This window comes from Humulus lupulus, chromosome 4 (assembly GCF_963169125.1).
Source record: "Humulus lupulus chromosome 4, drHumLupu1.1, whole genome shotgun sequence".
In the NCBI taxonomy this organism is placed as follows: domain Eukaryota; kingdom Viridiplantae; phylum Streptophyta; class Magnoliopsida; order Rosales; family Cannabaceae; genus Humulus; species Humulus lupulus.
Genome location: NC_084796.1, coordinates 86,295,533 through 86,311,092, shown reverse-complemented (window position 1 = coordinate 86,311,092; position 15,560 = coordinate 86,295,533). Strand labels below are relative to the sequence as shown.

Sequence of the window (15,560 nt, the reverse complement as noted above, 5' to 3'; positions counted from 1 at the left end):
GTATATAACCAGATTATTAAAAATAAAGTGTCTAGACATAACCAGAAGTGCAAGCTAAAATAGTTTGGACGAAACCAAATTACTAAAATTAAAAAGGTATGGATTACAAAACAGATACGAGCTAAAAAAGTTTGGAACAAACCAACTAAAACTAATCGACCGAAAGATGGAATATAAATAAACCCACTTCAAATTAAGTCGAGATTGGGGCTGGAATATCTTGCAAAAAGATAGTTTCAACCTCACAACTTTGGGGTGCTACCCAAGGACAAGGAAAAGTACCTAGAAAGCAGGATATAACTAAACTACCTATCTTACATGCCATATAAGTACTTTCGAGTGCATGGTAAAAGTAAGATCCGACCTTGACAAATAACGAGATCGGATATGGATATATCGAGCAAACTATGCAAGAATGCATGGAAATTCGAGCCTAAATCCAACATGTGTTTGTATTTATAAACAAACATAAAAGCAAACATTTAATATAAATTGCTTAAAATATTTCTATCAGAGAGATGTAAAGAAAAAATATTAAAGTGAAGACGAACATGGTATTAAAAATATCGAAAGTAAATAGCTTTTCTACGAGCTGTAAATTGTTTTTGCCCCAAGGGCATGAAAAACAAAAGCTATAAACTATTACAAATGTTTCAGAGGGACGCAGTCCATGATCGAGATTTAGGAGGTAGGAGAACCCTCCTTAGCCTTCTCAGCATCCTCCCGAGCAGCTTCCTCTGCCTCTAGCTGAGCTTGCCATTTTTCCAGAAACTCGTCCTCAAAAGAGCCTAAGAAGCTTGTGTTGAGATCGACGTCGTTGGCCCAGATCCTGTACATGGCCATGTCGACTGCCCGATCCTTCCTCTGCTTAAACTCTTCGAGAAGACGAGCCTTTTCACCCTCTATTATCTCGAAGGTGGCCTTTTTCTCCTCCTCGAGCTTGGCATCCAGCTTCTCAAGCTCCTCAACCCTGGAGCTCTTTTCTTTGAGCTCGGCTTTCAGCTTCTCGAGTTCAGCCTCCAGCTTTAATTTTGCAGTCTTGAACTCGTCAGTGAGCTTAAGCTGGAGATCCTTCGACTCCTGAGCATTGTACATGCTCGCATGAACCTCATTGTTCAGCTTGTAATTTAGCTGAGCAACTACAGCAAGAGCCTAACACACAAACAAATCAAGTTAGAACATACTCTAAGAAAAATTACAACAAATAATGAAGTGAGAGAGGTTACCGAGGAGATGTGCTCGGTACACTTGTCATAAAGGACATTGGAGTTTTGAGCATTGACCAAGAACTGCCACTGAGGAGCCCCAAGTCTGCTGAAGCTTTGGCCTACCCAAGACAGGACGTCTGAGCCAAGAGTGGCTCTGTGAGTCTCGGCAGCATTTTCGATGACATACTCATAAGAATGAGTAGAAATTGACAACAGGTGCCCCTTAGTGATCGCTGGTTTCTTCGGAGCTGGGCCGAGCGTTGGAAGGATCTTGATAGCAGGAGGCAAAGGAAGAGCATCTGCTGCAGGAATGTCGACCTCGGAGTGGGGTCCGCTACTGGGAACAATAGGAGCGGGGGGAGGAGGAGTCACCTCGGTCTTTTTGGGGACCTTAGCAGGCCAACCAGACTATTGCGAGGCTCTCGGGCGTTTGCTTTGTTTGGCCCCTCACCACTGGCAAGCATATTCTCGAGGTCAGAATCCATAGTACCTGCATGATCAAATCACATTAGAAAATGATCTCAAAACGCTAAAATTAGCATAAAGTAGACAGTTAAAAGAATTAAAGACAATTGACAAGGAACCTAACTGGAACTCTCCCCTGAACTCGTGCTTAGTGACCAAGTAATTCTCCTATCTTCAGAGGAGGCTGGGGGATTCCCTTCCCTATACGTGGAAGTCAACCTCGAAAGGTCCATATAGTCGTTTGTCCCGTATTGGATGGCTATTCCATCCCAAACCTCATTCAAACTGTATATTGTGTCGTATTTCCCTAGCCAGCTATCAAACCTATGGACCCTATCATCTACCCAAGACCATACATAATAGTTGTCCCTATCATATGGGCATAAGATCAGGGTGTCGGGTTTATTCTTAAGTAGGGAAGGAGACCACAAGGTCGAGCTAAGAATGACCTTACCTCTGTCACTCAAGCTCGAGGCCTCATCGTTGGCGTCATTCCCCGAGCATGGACTCCTGTGACGGCGAGCTGGGGATCGTGCTTTTGAGCTTCGCCTCGGAGGAAGCTTGTTAGTTGGGAGTGTCACATACTCCCACTTGGTATACTTCCGGTAGGCAGTATCATCTATTGATTGATCCTGCTCCAGGAGACCACAGGCTCGAAGCTTATCTTCATGAAGAAGATAAGACAGGGAGCGCCTACCGTATGGGAGCTGGAGCAAAGCCTCTTTGTACTCCTTCATTGTGTCTGTGGGGGTAGGAAGGTGATAATTGGCTGAAGAATCGAATACATTATGAGTAATTCGAGCCTAAGCAAAAGTCGAGCACGAAAAGAAAAAGGATCATAAACTTACGGATTCGTCTGAATGAATAATATTTAGAGGGAGCCAAGCCGTCTGTCCAAAAGAACGCTTGCTTGAAGTTAGGAGAATGGTTGGGCATGTCCTTGAAGATGTTCTTCTCCCTAGGATAGCTCGAAAGGTAGTAGAATCCACCTCCTCCCCGAGCTTGGGAGGGGTTGCTTTTCAAGCAAAAGAGATACAGAATCTTTCTTGGTGAAGGTCCTTCCCACTTCAGCTCGTGGTATAGCGACCTTAGGGCTGACAAAACCCTGTATGAGTTGGTCTGGAGTTGGAAGGGCGTGAGCCCAACAAATTCCAAGAAGTCCTTAAAAAAGGTTAAGGACTTCAAGGGAAATAAGGCTCCTACCTTCATATGCTCACGACTCCAAGCTGCGAGCTTCAGCTTATTGTCGGGACGGCCATCTCCCAGGGCGTAACAAATTCGTTCATTGGAGGTCGGAGCTCGACACCTCAACGAGCTGGACAATCCTAGGCCATGGCAAGCTAGGATATTGGAGATTTTTCCCAATGAAGAAACCGAGCTCCAATAATGCTCGGCCTCGAAAAATTCCCCTCGAGGTGGGAATGGCGGTTGGTTGTGATGTGGATGGATGATTTTTTTATTCTTCCATCAGTGAGAATTTGAGATCGCCCGGTTTAAAAGCGACCGTTACTATAAGCATAGGGTCGAGAGGAATTGGTCTGGATAGATCGCGATCCGAAGTTTTTTCCTCTTTCTATCTTCGACCTCGTCAATTTGGCATCGAAAGAAAGCTCGAGTATCCTCTTGCTCACACCTCACTTCGTGCTCACGAATTAGCCGTTGATTCCGAGTAAAGGGCGACTCTGGGCTCGGAGTTATCGATGAATAAGGAATCGCGAGTACTGACCCCCACCATTTTTCCAAATTCTGCGACATCTAGCAAGAAAGAAAAAGGGTGAAGGCCAGGCACAAAAGAAATTAAGGATAAAAATCAAGATGGCTCGAGCTTGAATGCTCGAAACCATGGAATAAGCTCGATCAAAAGAACGAGATCAGGCTCGGAAGAAACCTGAGCTATTGAAAGAGTCGAGCCCTGAGCGTGTATTTGACGCGAAAGGGGGGAGGTGGATTTATTTTTGAAAATTCTGGATTTTCAGGAAAAAAGTTGGCGGTTACTCAAAAAGGTGATATTTTTGGGAAACGTGCAATTTAAAAACCCTAATTCCATACCCCTTTTCTTGGTTTACACGATATGTCATCCGAAATTCAAATGAAGAACTATATTTGCATCTTTCACGCAAAATCTGGGTTTGGAACCCATAATATCAAAAGAATCTAAGAGCTACACAGTATCGGCTAAAAAATTCTACTGTTAAACTAGTAAATGTGCCTACAGTATAACAACAGTACAAACTTGCACGCAGAAATGTAAGAAGCAGAATATATATATATATATATGCGTATAGGATCAAGAATAGATACTTACACAATAAATCTTGTGGATACAAAGAGATTGTCGACTGAAGTGTTGGTAATAGGGAGGACCTCGCCGAGTCGAATATATTGGAGGTAGATTGTTTCCGTGGTTTGGAAAACATGCAAGAACATAGCAGACTTCAGTTCTGGTTTCTCTTCTTTTTTTTCTCTGAAAACTCAAAGAGAGAAAGTAAAATGAGGAAGACGATGGGGATGTATTTATAGGCCCCAAGGAATGTCAAAGGTCGGGCTAATCTGAGCCAATAACCAAATTTCGTATCTGATCCGGCGGTCAAGTATAAATGAAATGATGGCGGCATAAAGTTGGCAGACGAACGGACGTGCGCATGGTACAAAAGGCACTCAAGTACTCTGTTTAGTCAATCCTTAGCTGACGCGTGTCCATACTCGAGTACAATTGATGGTACAGTTTCCAAGAAGGGCAGTTCAAAAGTTTCATTCTCATAGGATTCGAACTGATACTTTTGAGGGGGCAAAATGTTACATCCAGATTTCGAGCATGAGATTGTGGTCCCGAAATCTAGGCTCGTTATGTGTAAGCTCGAAATAAACACGGTATTTGTATGTCCTTTCAGTTCAACCGTTTCTGTAAACAGTGACCTCGAAGGTGCGAGGGGTATGTAGCCTCGAAAATGCTCCGAGCTCGCAAATAGCATGGTGTGACACTTGGATATATCCCTAAACCGTCTCTTGCCTTCCAGGCTCGAAATGTGTGAGTTTGAATGTCGCGATATCGTCAGTGTCTATTTGTTTCGAGTATAGGCAAAGTTAGGCAACGAGCTCGTGATCGACTGCTAGTCTCGGAAATTTGATGAATCCCATATTTGAGTTAATCAATTATATGTGAACATATTTATTGTTGTACAATCCCAATGTTTAAGGGATATTATTTAATCTGTTATCCGATCCCACATTTTATGAGACGTTCCTGTGTATGTAGGAAATAATGCATTAAATAGCACTATATTAATATCTTCCCAAAATACGTGGGAATGAATTCTACAACCTTCTCTATAAATAAAGAAGGAAGCTCCATTTGTAAAGGGCGAAATACTGATTTCTTGAGAAAAAACTCTGAGTAACTATTCTCTTAAAAGTTTCCAAAAAACTCCCAAGTCCTAATAACAGACTTGTGGACTAGGCATATTTAACTGCTGAATCACGTAAAAAACATCTTGTGTTCATCTTTGTTCACTTATTCTGCAATTTTCTTGTTTAATTGCTCTCCTATATAAGTTACGAAAAACGGCGTCAACAAATTCTATTCCATTTCATTCTCAATCCTATTACCATTCCAATTTCATTCCACCAAACCAAAAGTAGAATCAAACTAGGAGAAAGTTGACTATTATACACTCAGTGTTCTGTGTACATAACCATTTAAAAATAGCATCACTGAATAAATCTCAATCAGTTTTTAATATTTTTTTAATATACAGCTTATTTGGACATGTACAATGCAATGGAATTTATCATATAACAAGGAACCATGTATAACAATGTTCTCTCTTCCAAATTACATCAAAAGTTCATCTGAATCAACAGAATAAGTAATACTGCTTTCTGGCATTTTAGATAGCTATGGACTGTTCAACATCTGTTGTTCGATCTGTTCAGACAATATAAGTTAATTAGCAGAGGATACAAACCAAGCTATTGAACAGAACAAACTTGTAAAGATCTAATATGAATCCTTGTAAAACTGCTGCCTGTGTTTGAAATTAAAAATTAATGCTATTGAATCGATTATCCGGAACTTACAGTAATTTGAAGGAGTAACTCTCAAAGATCGACACCCTCATCAAGCCCTTTGGAGCTTATCATCACATTTGAATCAATTTGCTTGTCAAACTTCTTCCTCCTCCTAGCTTCAAACTCTTGGAATCCTTCCATCTGGAATAATTTGAAGTAAGATTTTGGTACAATACAAGAGTATCTATTATTGAACCTAAGTTTTTTCAGACAAGATGAAGCTAACATCACTGAATTTTGCATGGCATACCTGCTGAAACTGATCCATTGAAATAGGGTTGCCATGAAGGGAGAGATTCTGCAGTGCTTTACAGTCTTCCAATATATTTGTTGGTATCTGTTCAGTTAGTATTACAATATTAAAACAAGACATATCCAGCCATACAAAATGGCTAGAAATTTTTAAAGATCAAGTTGACTCAGCAATAAATGGGATCATGTCGGTATTCTCAACAGTCGGTAAGGCACCAAAAAACCAACAACTAATAAATAAAAAAAAATATGAATATCTTTTGCATTGTGTCAGCTTTGAATATATCATAGAGCAAAGCCATTTTTCTTTGCTAGCCATCATAAGTTCACATTGATTTACACAATGAAGACCCACTAGTCTGGCAATGACAGGGAGGAGAAGGGACAAAAAACAAATGGAAACCCAAAGTCTTTCTCTAGCAGTCAAAATATATCATAGAGCAAAGCCATTTTATATGAATATAAATATCTTTTGCATTGTGTCAACTTTGAATATATCATAGAGCAAACCCATTTTTCTTTGCCTTTTGGTAGTCATGCCTCTATTTAACCATCATACGTTCACATTGATTTAAACAAGAGCCTCTAGTCTGGCAATGACAGGGAGGGGAAGGACAAAATTCAAATGGAAACCCAGTCTTTCTCTAGCAGACAATATATAACATCCATATGAAATAAACTAAAGGGGGATTGGAATTCCAGAAGTACATACCTGCTTCACATTATTATTGTTCAAGGAAAGTGACTTTAAGTGGGTGAGATTGCAGATAGAATCAGGAAGATCTTCAATAAGGTTATCTGGAAAGTCATTCAAGATGATGAATCTGTAAGTGGACTAATCATTAACCAGGTTCTGTTATTTCACATCTAAAATGTCTACACAAGTATGAGCTTGACAATGCAGAAATTCTGCATAAATTTGGACCATAGTAATTTAATAAACATTCAAAATAGAAGTTTACCATTTGCTTGTAGTTCTTCCAAAGAAAAGCAGCTCCCAATTGATTCCGGAAGAGACTTTAACTTGTTATTTGAGACATCTAAAAGTTGCAACTGCATTTGAAAGAAAAAGGAATAAATCTTAGATTTTCAAAATAATGGATGAAACGTGGTCCCACATGAAAACTTTATTATGATGAAACTAAAATTTTCATGCATGCATATTCTGTTTAGTTTAAAGCCGCATCAGATCAACAGGTGTCAAAGTCACAATTTAACCCTATCACACCTACTAAATCATCTAAAATGCAAACCCTATCTCCAACCCTTCTACTTAAATTTAAATATACAAAATCTACCCCCTTAAGGAAAATGAAACCCTGGTACCAGTTACAGTATGTAAAGAAAACAAAAAGAGAAACATCGTAATGTCGGACGAAAGAATTCACATCAATACACAATAATAACTAGAAAATCCAACACTTTAGACAGCAAAAAACCAATACCCCACCCTTATTTGGTTGGTCTTGTACAAGCACCAGATAGGCCTCGCCTAAAATTTACCCCTTTACCCAATACTTTTAAAAAGAAGAAATCCAATGGGTCCTAATTTTCATGGGATCAATTCCACAATTACATTGGGTATGATGAAACTTGCTCAGACATATAATTACAGCAAGACTTGTCACATAAACAATGAAACAAATAAGCATAATCACTATTCAGAAGCTAAAGTTGTGAAAAAAGCACTTACATTTCGCAAGCTGCCAATAGTTTCAGGCAAACATTCTAAGGAGTTCCTTGATATGGACAGCCTTTCAAGCCTCACTAGCTGCCCAACTGAACACAGCAGATTATATTTGTGTATAATTAAAAACCCATGAATCACTTTGCAAGAAACAAAATCCCATAGGTTAGCAGACAGGAGCATCAAAGGAAAAAACTCCATCTATTTAAAGATCTTCTTACATATTTAGAGAAGAGAATTACATTCATCAGGCAAGGAAGAAATTCGATTTCCATCAAGTGTCATAACTTTTAAAGACTGTAGTTTCCCCAAATTTATTGGTAGACACTGAATAAGATTATCAGCTAAAACCTGAAAAAGTGAACAGCGAAGCAGAAGTTCAATCTCTAGCTTAATGAGTTAGAAAGAATTTAAAGGGATAAAAACAACAAGTAGAATGGTCCAGTGTCGAAACAAAAATAGCAGCACATATTATTAGTAATCACTAATTCGATGTGAGAGATAGCACTAAATGATTGAGTATTCAGACAAAGATGAGCAGTGCATATTAATTTAATCAGGATATGAAAATACGACTAATGAAAGAACTTAAACGGACAAGTGCACATAATGTGTAGAAGACCAATGGCAATATGTTGTCACCTAAATGCATCGATCTATTTCCTCAAAAACAGCAAGATAGGATTCTTGGACACATTATTGTATAATTACCTTCTCACTAATTACTTTGGTTAGCTGTGAGCTAAATTTAAACCTTGGAAATTTACTTCAGTTCCATAGAAAATAATGCAAAATAGGGGACAATAATCATAACTAACTCAACTTAAAAACTTACCAGTCGCTGCATGTTTATTAGTTTGCAAATATCCAAGGGAATGTCAACTGCATACAGAATATACATATATATATATAAACAAAGGTCATTCAATCTCCTTATATTTAGGATAACAATCAAGATTACTTTAGTAACCACTTTTTTTATATATAAAATTTTCTCATTACTATTTGGGATAAATCACAATAAGGAATGAGGGCCAAGCTTAGAAAAGTTGTTTTTCCAAACGTAATTCATAGGTTCATCACTTTTAGGACATATGAGCGCACCTATCTTGTTGTGCGTTAAATCAAGAGTTCGTACAGATCTTTCCAAATTGAGGACTTCTTCTGGCAATGTCTATTTCACAATAAAGGGAAAATAAATAAGTACATAATAATTAAAAAAAAAACAGAAACGCCAAAGCATCTTGTCAGAAGTTTTGTAGATTCTGGTATCTGTGAAAATATTAGAGTTTATAGTTTCTTCACAGCATATACTAGGGAAGCTCAGCTTTGTGATAAGTTTTTCCTCTTTATCTAAACGTGTACTCTATACATGTTCATGAGAAAATGAATAAACACGAAAAAGTATGGATATTTCATCTGTATTATTAAGCATACAGTACATTTACTTATTCCATTTTGTTCTCTTTTAAATACACTATACTTGTGTAACCAATGTATGGTGTTTATTAATGTATTAATTAATTATATACCGTTTAGTAGCGATGTGGAATGACAGATGCCATGTCTAATTTTTCACAAAAAAACACTTTCATCCAATTGTGGTAAATTCACAGTTTGGGTGTCATGAAAATTTAATAACGGTCTAATTACTTGAAAACAGTAAAAAAATAATTAAATAAATAATGTTTTTATCACAATATTTGTTGTACAACAATACTCAATTTTCTATAAGCATAAGCCATATTGTTCATTTAGTATTATAGTTCCTATGTCTAAACCAAGAGAGACAAGCAAGTCAACAGTGAAAATGATGGAACTGAACAATCTCAAGAGCAAGAGAAGTAGAGAGCCAACATCACTGCAACTTAAATTTTTAGTCGACTTAAAATCTGCATTTAAGCTTGAAAAATTCAACACTTGAAAGAGTAATAGAAAACAAACTATAAACAACAACAATACCAAAAGTTTACATTAAATGTTCTGTAGAACTGTGAACTTTATGGCATCGACAACCGATATCACGGAAACTTAATTCTATTTTGACTTCTTTAAATACTATTTCTTAAAAAAAAAACCCTTTTTCTACATTAAAAATCCTGATCACTATACCTACCTCCCATAAATAACTAAAGAACCATTTTCCCCCCACAATTCAATCGAAACCCAGTTCAAACCAAAACTCAAACTCAACCTCTCATAATCTAACCAAGTACAAAAAAACCCATAAAAAACAAACACAGCAAAACTCAATACATATTTTATTCAAACATGAAAACGAAAGACCAAATTACCTTCAATTTGGAGTCACGCAGAGCGACAATACCAGTGGATCGCCATCGATTGAGCCTACTCGCTTTCGAGTCTGCGTTTTTGCTGGAATAGCAACCCATTTCGGGCCCAGAGCGAAAATGATTTCCACCAAAGAGGTTACTTAAGACAAAAGAGAGAGAGAGAGAGAGGTGAATGGAGGTGTTTGTGGTTAGGGAATTTGAGAGGAAGAAGATGAGGGTGGATGAGTTGGACTAGCAATGGCGAAGAAAGAGTCAAAGTCAAGGATGATAATGAGAGTCAGAGAGCGTTGTGACTTTGGGTATTGTATTTTATTGTATGGGTATTGTAAAACCAGAAAACCGCGTTTTCTTTCTCCTCTTCTTATTCTTCTTCTTAGGCTGATGCTTAGCCTAGACCATCTCCAGTGGATGGTTGGTGTATAATTTGGGACAAATTTAGCCAAGATATGTGTAAATTATATATTTGCCCATTGTTTATTGAAAATATACAAAAACTAGAAAACATAGCTATCTAAAAAAATATATGCATATTTTAAAATATTTTTTGAAAGATTGTAGCGTGCTTTTTATTTATAAAAAGTCTAAATTATGCATAAGAAAATGTATGTTTTGTATAAGACTTATTTTGGTCGATTATCCGTTTGAACTATTTATTTTTAAATATTAATTTTTAGACATCGTGTTTTGTTGAAAGGTTAAATATAGGAATGGATAAATCGATTATTTGAACATTATATTTTGGCTGATTACCTGTTTTGACCCTTTATTTTAAAAATTAACTTTTTGACCATGTATTTATTCAAAATGTTCAAAATTCTTTATCAAAATTAAATCATATATAACTTATGCTTTCTGTAAGAGTTGTATTTTAGTCGATTATCCGTTGGAACCTTTACTTTTAGAAATTAACTTGTGGACCTCAACTTTTGTCAAAATGTTAAAAATAGAAATAGATAGATCGGTTATTTGAACACTATATTTTGGCTGATTACTCGTTTTGACTATTTATTTTTTAAATTTAACCTTTGGACCATGTATTTATTCAAAATGTTAAAAATTCTTTATAAAAATTAAATTATATAAATATATATAATTATCTATATAATTTATGTTTTTTATAAAAGTTCACATAATTTTGAACTTTGTATTTTAACCGATTACCCGTTTGGACCATTTATTTTTTAAAATCAACTTGTGGACCTTGTATTTTGTCAAAAGGTTAATTACCCATTTGGATCTTTTATTGTTAAAAATTAACATTTGGATCTCGTGCTTTGTCAAAAAGTTAAATATACAAATAGATAGATTATTTATTTATTTATTTATTATTATATATAGATATTTTTAATTGGCATCTATTATTATTATTATTATTAAAATAAAAATGAGAAAATAGATAGAGCTTTTTCCTTAATTAATTAATAGCCATAAATTAGAAAAGTAAAATAAAAAATGAGAAAAGTTAACGGTTATTTATATTTATAATTTAATTAAACAATTGTCGTAATCAAATATCTAATCAAAATTGAATTCAAATTAAAAAAAAATATTAGAAAGGTTACCTTGGAGCAATTTTAAAGTGTCACATCATATAAATATATTAGAAAATATACACACCTTCAAGTAATTGTTTATAATAAATTTAAATATATATTTAAGGTAATTTTATATTTGTTTGATAAATATTATAATTTGAATTTATACATTTTGTAATTCAACTATATATAATTAACGTAATTCTATATTTGTTTGATTAATTTTATAATTTATATAATGTGAGTGAGAAATTTATAGCTTTTGTAATTCCTCTATTTTTTTTAAATTATACTCTAATAGTAAAATTGTATTAAAAGTATCTAATTAATCAATTATTTATTTATTTATCCATTCAAGAAATTAATAGAATATATAATAGCATTTGAAAAGAAAATTAACACACGTACAATCTCTGTATATATACACATATATTTATGTATATATAAAGAGATTTTTTATCTTGAAACTGTAATAATTGATTACTACTCTTTTGAGAGCCAAGTCATGAAGCTAAATAAATTATGATATACAAACACTTAAGGAAATGTTGGCACACTTGGAAAGAATACTAATAGGATATACACAAACTAACGATTTTAGATATACATTTTGTATATATACACATATATTCATATATAGAGAGAGAGATTGAATACCGTTGACGTCGTTTTTCATCAACTTAAATAGGAGAGCAATTAAACAAGAAAATATCGGAGGAAATGAACAAAGATGAACACAAGAGGTTTTTTACGTGGTTCAGCAGTTAAATCTGCCTAGTCCACGAGTCTATGTTATTAGAACTTGAGAGTTTTCTGGAAACTTTTTAGATAATAGTTACCCAGAGTTTTCTCTCCTGAAATAGTATTTCGGCCCCTTACAAATGGAGCTTCCTTCTCTATTTATAGAGAAGGTTGCAGAATTCATTCCCACATATCTCGAGAAGATATTCTGTGAATTAATTAATATAATGTTATTTAATGCATTATTTCCTACATACACGAGAACGTCTCATAAAATGTGGGATCGGATAACAGATTAAATAATATCCCTTAAACATTGGAATTGTACAACAATAAATATGTTCACATATAACTGATTAACTCAGGTACGAGATTCATCAAATCTTCGAGACTAGCAGTCGATCACGAGCTCATCGCCTAACTTTGCCTATGCTCGGAACAAATAGACATTGACGATGTCGCCACATTCAAACTCACACATTTCGAGCCTGGAAGGCAAGAGACGGTTCAGGGATATATCCAAGTGTCACACCATGCTATTTGCGAGCTCGGAGCATTTTCGAGGCTACATACCCTTCGCACCTTCGAGGTCGCTGTTTACAGAAACGGATTAACTGAAAGGACACACGACGACCGTGTCTATTTCGAGCTTACACATAACGAGCCTAGATTTCGGGACCACAATCTCATGCTTGAAATCTGGATATAACATTTTGCCCCCTCAAACGTATCAGTTCGAATTCTATGAGAAGGAAACTTTTGAACTGCCCTTCTTGGAAACTGTACCATCAATTGTACTCGAGTATGGACACGTGTCAGCTAGGGATTGACTAATCAGAGTACTTGAGTGCCTTTTGAACCATGCGCACGTCCGTTCGTCTGCCAACTTTATGTCGCCATCATTTCATTTATACCTGACCGTCGGATCAGATACGAAATTTGGTTATTGGCTCAAATTAGCCCGACCTTTGACATTCCCTGAGGCCTATAAATACATCCCCATCGTCTTCCTCATTTTACTTTCTCGCTTTGGGTTTTCAGAGAAAAAAAAAGAAGATAAAACAGAACTAAAGTTTGCCCTATTCTTGCATGTTTTCCAAACCACGGAAACAGTCTACCTCCAATATATTTGACTCGGTGAGGTCCTCCCTGTTACCAACACTTCAGTCGACGATCTCTTTGTATCCACAAGCTTTATTGTGTAAGTATCTGTTCTTCATCCCATACGCATATATATATATATATTCTGCTTCTTCCATTTCTGTGTGTATGTGTGTATTGTTATTATACTGTAAGCACATTTACTAGTTTAACAGTAGAATATTCTAGCCGATACTGTGTAGCTCTTAGATTATTCTGATATTAAGGGTTCCAAACCCAGATTTTGCGTGAAAGATGCAAATATAGTTCTTCATTTGAATTTCGGATGACATATCGTGTAAACCAAGAAAAGGGGTATGGAATTAAGGTTTTTAAATTGCACATTTTCCAAAAATATCACATTTTTGTGTAATCGCCAACTTTTTCCCTGAAAATATGAGATTCTTAAAAATAAATTCACCTTCCCCCCTTTGTGTCAAATACACGCTTGGGGCTCGACTCCTTCAATAGCTCAGGTTTCTTCCGAGCCTGATCTCATTCATTTGATCGAGCTTATTCCATGGTTTCGAGCATTCGAGCTCAGACCATCTTGATTTTTATCCTTAATTTCTTGTGTTCCTGGCCCTCACCCTTTTTCTTTCTTGCTAGATGTTGCAGAATTTGGAAAAATGGTGGGGTTCAGTACTCGCGATTCCTTATTCACCGACAACTCTGAGCCCATAATCGCCCTTTACTTGGAATCATCGGTTGGTTCATGAGCACGAAGTGAAGTGTGAGCAAGAGGATACTCGAGCTCACTTTCGACACCAAATACGAGGTCGAAGAGAGAAAGAGGAAAAAACTTCAGGTCGCGATCTATCCAGACCCGAACCCCGAGCCCAGACAAATTCCTCTCGACCCTACGCTTAATGTAACAGTCGCTTTCAAACCAGGCGACCTCAAATTCTCACTAATGGAAGAATCAACAAATCATCCATCCACATCATAATCGACCGCCATTCCCTCTTCGAGGGGGGAATTTTTCGAGGTCGAGCATTATTGGAGCTCGGTTTCTTCATTGGGAAAAATCTCCAACATCCTAGCTCGCCATGGCCTAGGATTGTCCAGCTCCCTGAGGTGTCAAGCTCCGGCCTCCAATGAACAAAGTTGTTACACCCGGAGAGATGGTCGTCCCGACAATAAGCTGAAGCTCACAGCTTGGAGTCGCGAGCATATGAAGGCAGGGGCCTTATTTCCCTTAAGGAATTTCTGGATTTTGTTGGGCTCGCGCCCTTCCAACTCCAGACCAACTCATATAGGGTCTTGTCAGCCCTGAGGTCACTATACCACGAGCTGAAGTGGGTAGGACCTTCGCCAAGAGAGATTCTGTATCTCTTTTGCTTGAAAAGAAACCCCTTCCAAGCACGGGGAGGAGATGGCTTCTACTACCTTTCGAGCTATCCTATGGAGAAGAAGATCTTCGAGGACATGCCCAACCATCCTCCTAACTTCAAGCAGGCGTTATTTTGGACAGACGGCCTGGCTCCCTCTAAATATTATTCATTCAGACGAATCCGTAAGTTTACGATCCTTTTTCTTTTCGTGCTCGACTTTTGCTTAGGCTCGAATTACTCATAATGTATTCGATTCTTCAGCCAATTATCACCGTTCTACCCCCACAGATGCAATGAAGGAGCATAAAGAGGCTTTGCTCCAGCTCCCATACGATAGGCGCTCCCTGTCTTATCTTCTTCATGAAGATAAGCTTCGAGCCTGTGGTCTCCTGGAGCAGGATCAGTCAACAGATGATACTGCCTATCGAAAGTATACCAAGTAGGAGTATGTGCCACTCCCAACTAACATACTTCCTCCGAGGCGAAGCTCAAAAGCACGATCCCCAGCTAGCTATCACAGGAGTCCTTGCTTAGGGAATGAAGCCAATGATGAGGCCTCGAGCTCGAGTGACAGAGGTAATGTCATTCTTAGCTCGGCCTTGTTGTCTCCTTCCCTACTTAAGCATAAACCCGACAACCTGATCTTATGCCCAGATGATAGGGACAACTTTTATGTATGGTCTTGGGTAGATGATAGGGTCCATAGGTTTGATAGTTGGCTAGGGAAATATGACACAATGTACAGTCTGAATGAGGTTTGGGATGGAATAGTCGTCCAATACGGGACAAACGACTATAGGGACCTTTCAAGGTTAACTTCCATGTATAGGGAAGGA

At 37.1% G+C, this 15,560-nt stretch overlaps 2 protein-coding genes across 2 annotated transcripts; both read right to left on the bottom strand.

The window, feature by feature from the left end:
• Positions 1-434: 434 nt before the first annotated feature.
• Positions 435-2,410, bottom strand: LOC133832351 (uncharacterized). The gene is made up of 4 exons (XM_062262708.1): positions 2,259-2,410; positions 1,716-1,737; positions 1,227-1,616; positions 435-1,152 (listed from the first exon to the last, which is right to left on the bottom strand). The coding sequence occupies exons 1-4, from the start codon at positions 2,408-2,410 to the stop codon at positions 682-684; spliced, it is 1,035 nt and encodes a 344-aa protein (XP_062118692.1). The 3' UTR covers positions 435-681.
• Positions 2,411-5,309: 2,899 nt separating this feature from the next.
• On the bottom strand, positions 5,310-10,352 carry LOC133830602 (plant intracellular Ras-group-related LRR protein 7). Its single transcript, XM_062260610.1, has 10 exons — positions 9,975-10,352; positions 8,785-8,854; positions 8,516-8,562; positions 7,923-8,031; positions 7,687-7,772; positions 6,956-7,046; positions 6,706-6,791; positions 5,992-6,078; positions 5,751-5,882; positions 5,310-5,598 (listed from the first exon to the last, which is right to left on the bottom strand). Exons 1-9 carry the CDS (start codon positions 10,071-10,073, stop codon positions 5,772-5,774), a joined length of 786 nt encoding a protein of 261 aa, XP_062116594.1. The 5' UTR covers positions 10,074-10,352; the 3' UTR covers positions 5,310-5,598; positions 5,751-5,771.
• Positions 10,353-15,560: the final 5,208 nt, after the last annotated feature.

Coding starts and splice junctions, on each gene's coding strand:
- LOC133832351 (XM_062262708.1), bottom strand. CDS start 2,410: ATGAAGGAGTACAAAGAGGCTTTGCTCCAGCTCCCATACGGTAGGCGC. Junction 1,738..2,258: donor CGGAAGTATACCAAGTGGGA/GTATGTGACACT, acceptor TGCTAATTTTAG/CGTTTTGAGATCATTTTCTA. Junction 1,617..1,715: donor TTTTGAGATCATTTTCTAAT/GTGATTTGATCA, acceptor GCCTCGCAATAG/TCTGGTTGGCCTGCTAAGGT.
- LOC133830602 (XM_062260610.1), bottom strand. CDS start 10,073: ATGGGTTGCTATTCCAGCAAAAACGCAGACTCGAAAGCGAGTAGGCTC. Junction 8,032..8,515: donor TAATAAACATGCAGCGACTG/GTAAGTTTTTAA, acceptor TCACTTTTTCAG/GTTTTAGCTGATAATCTTAT. Junction 7,047..7,686: donor CTATTGGCAGCTTGCGAAAT/GTAAGTGCTTTT, acceptor TTTCAAATGCAG/TTGCAACTTTTAGATGTCTC.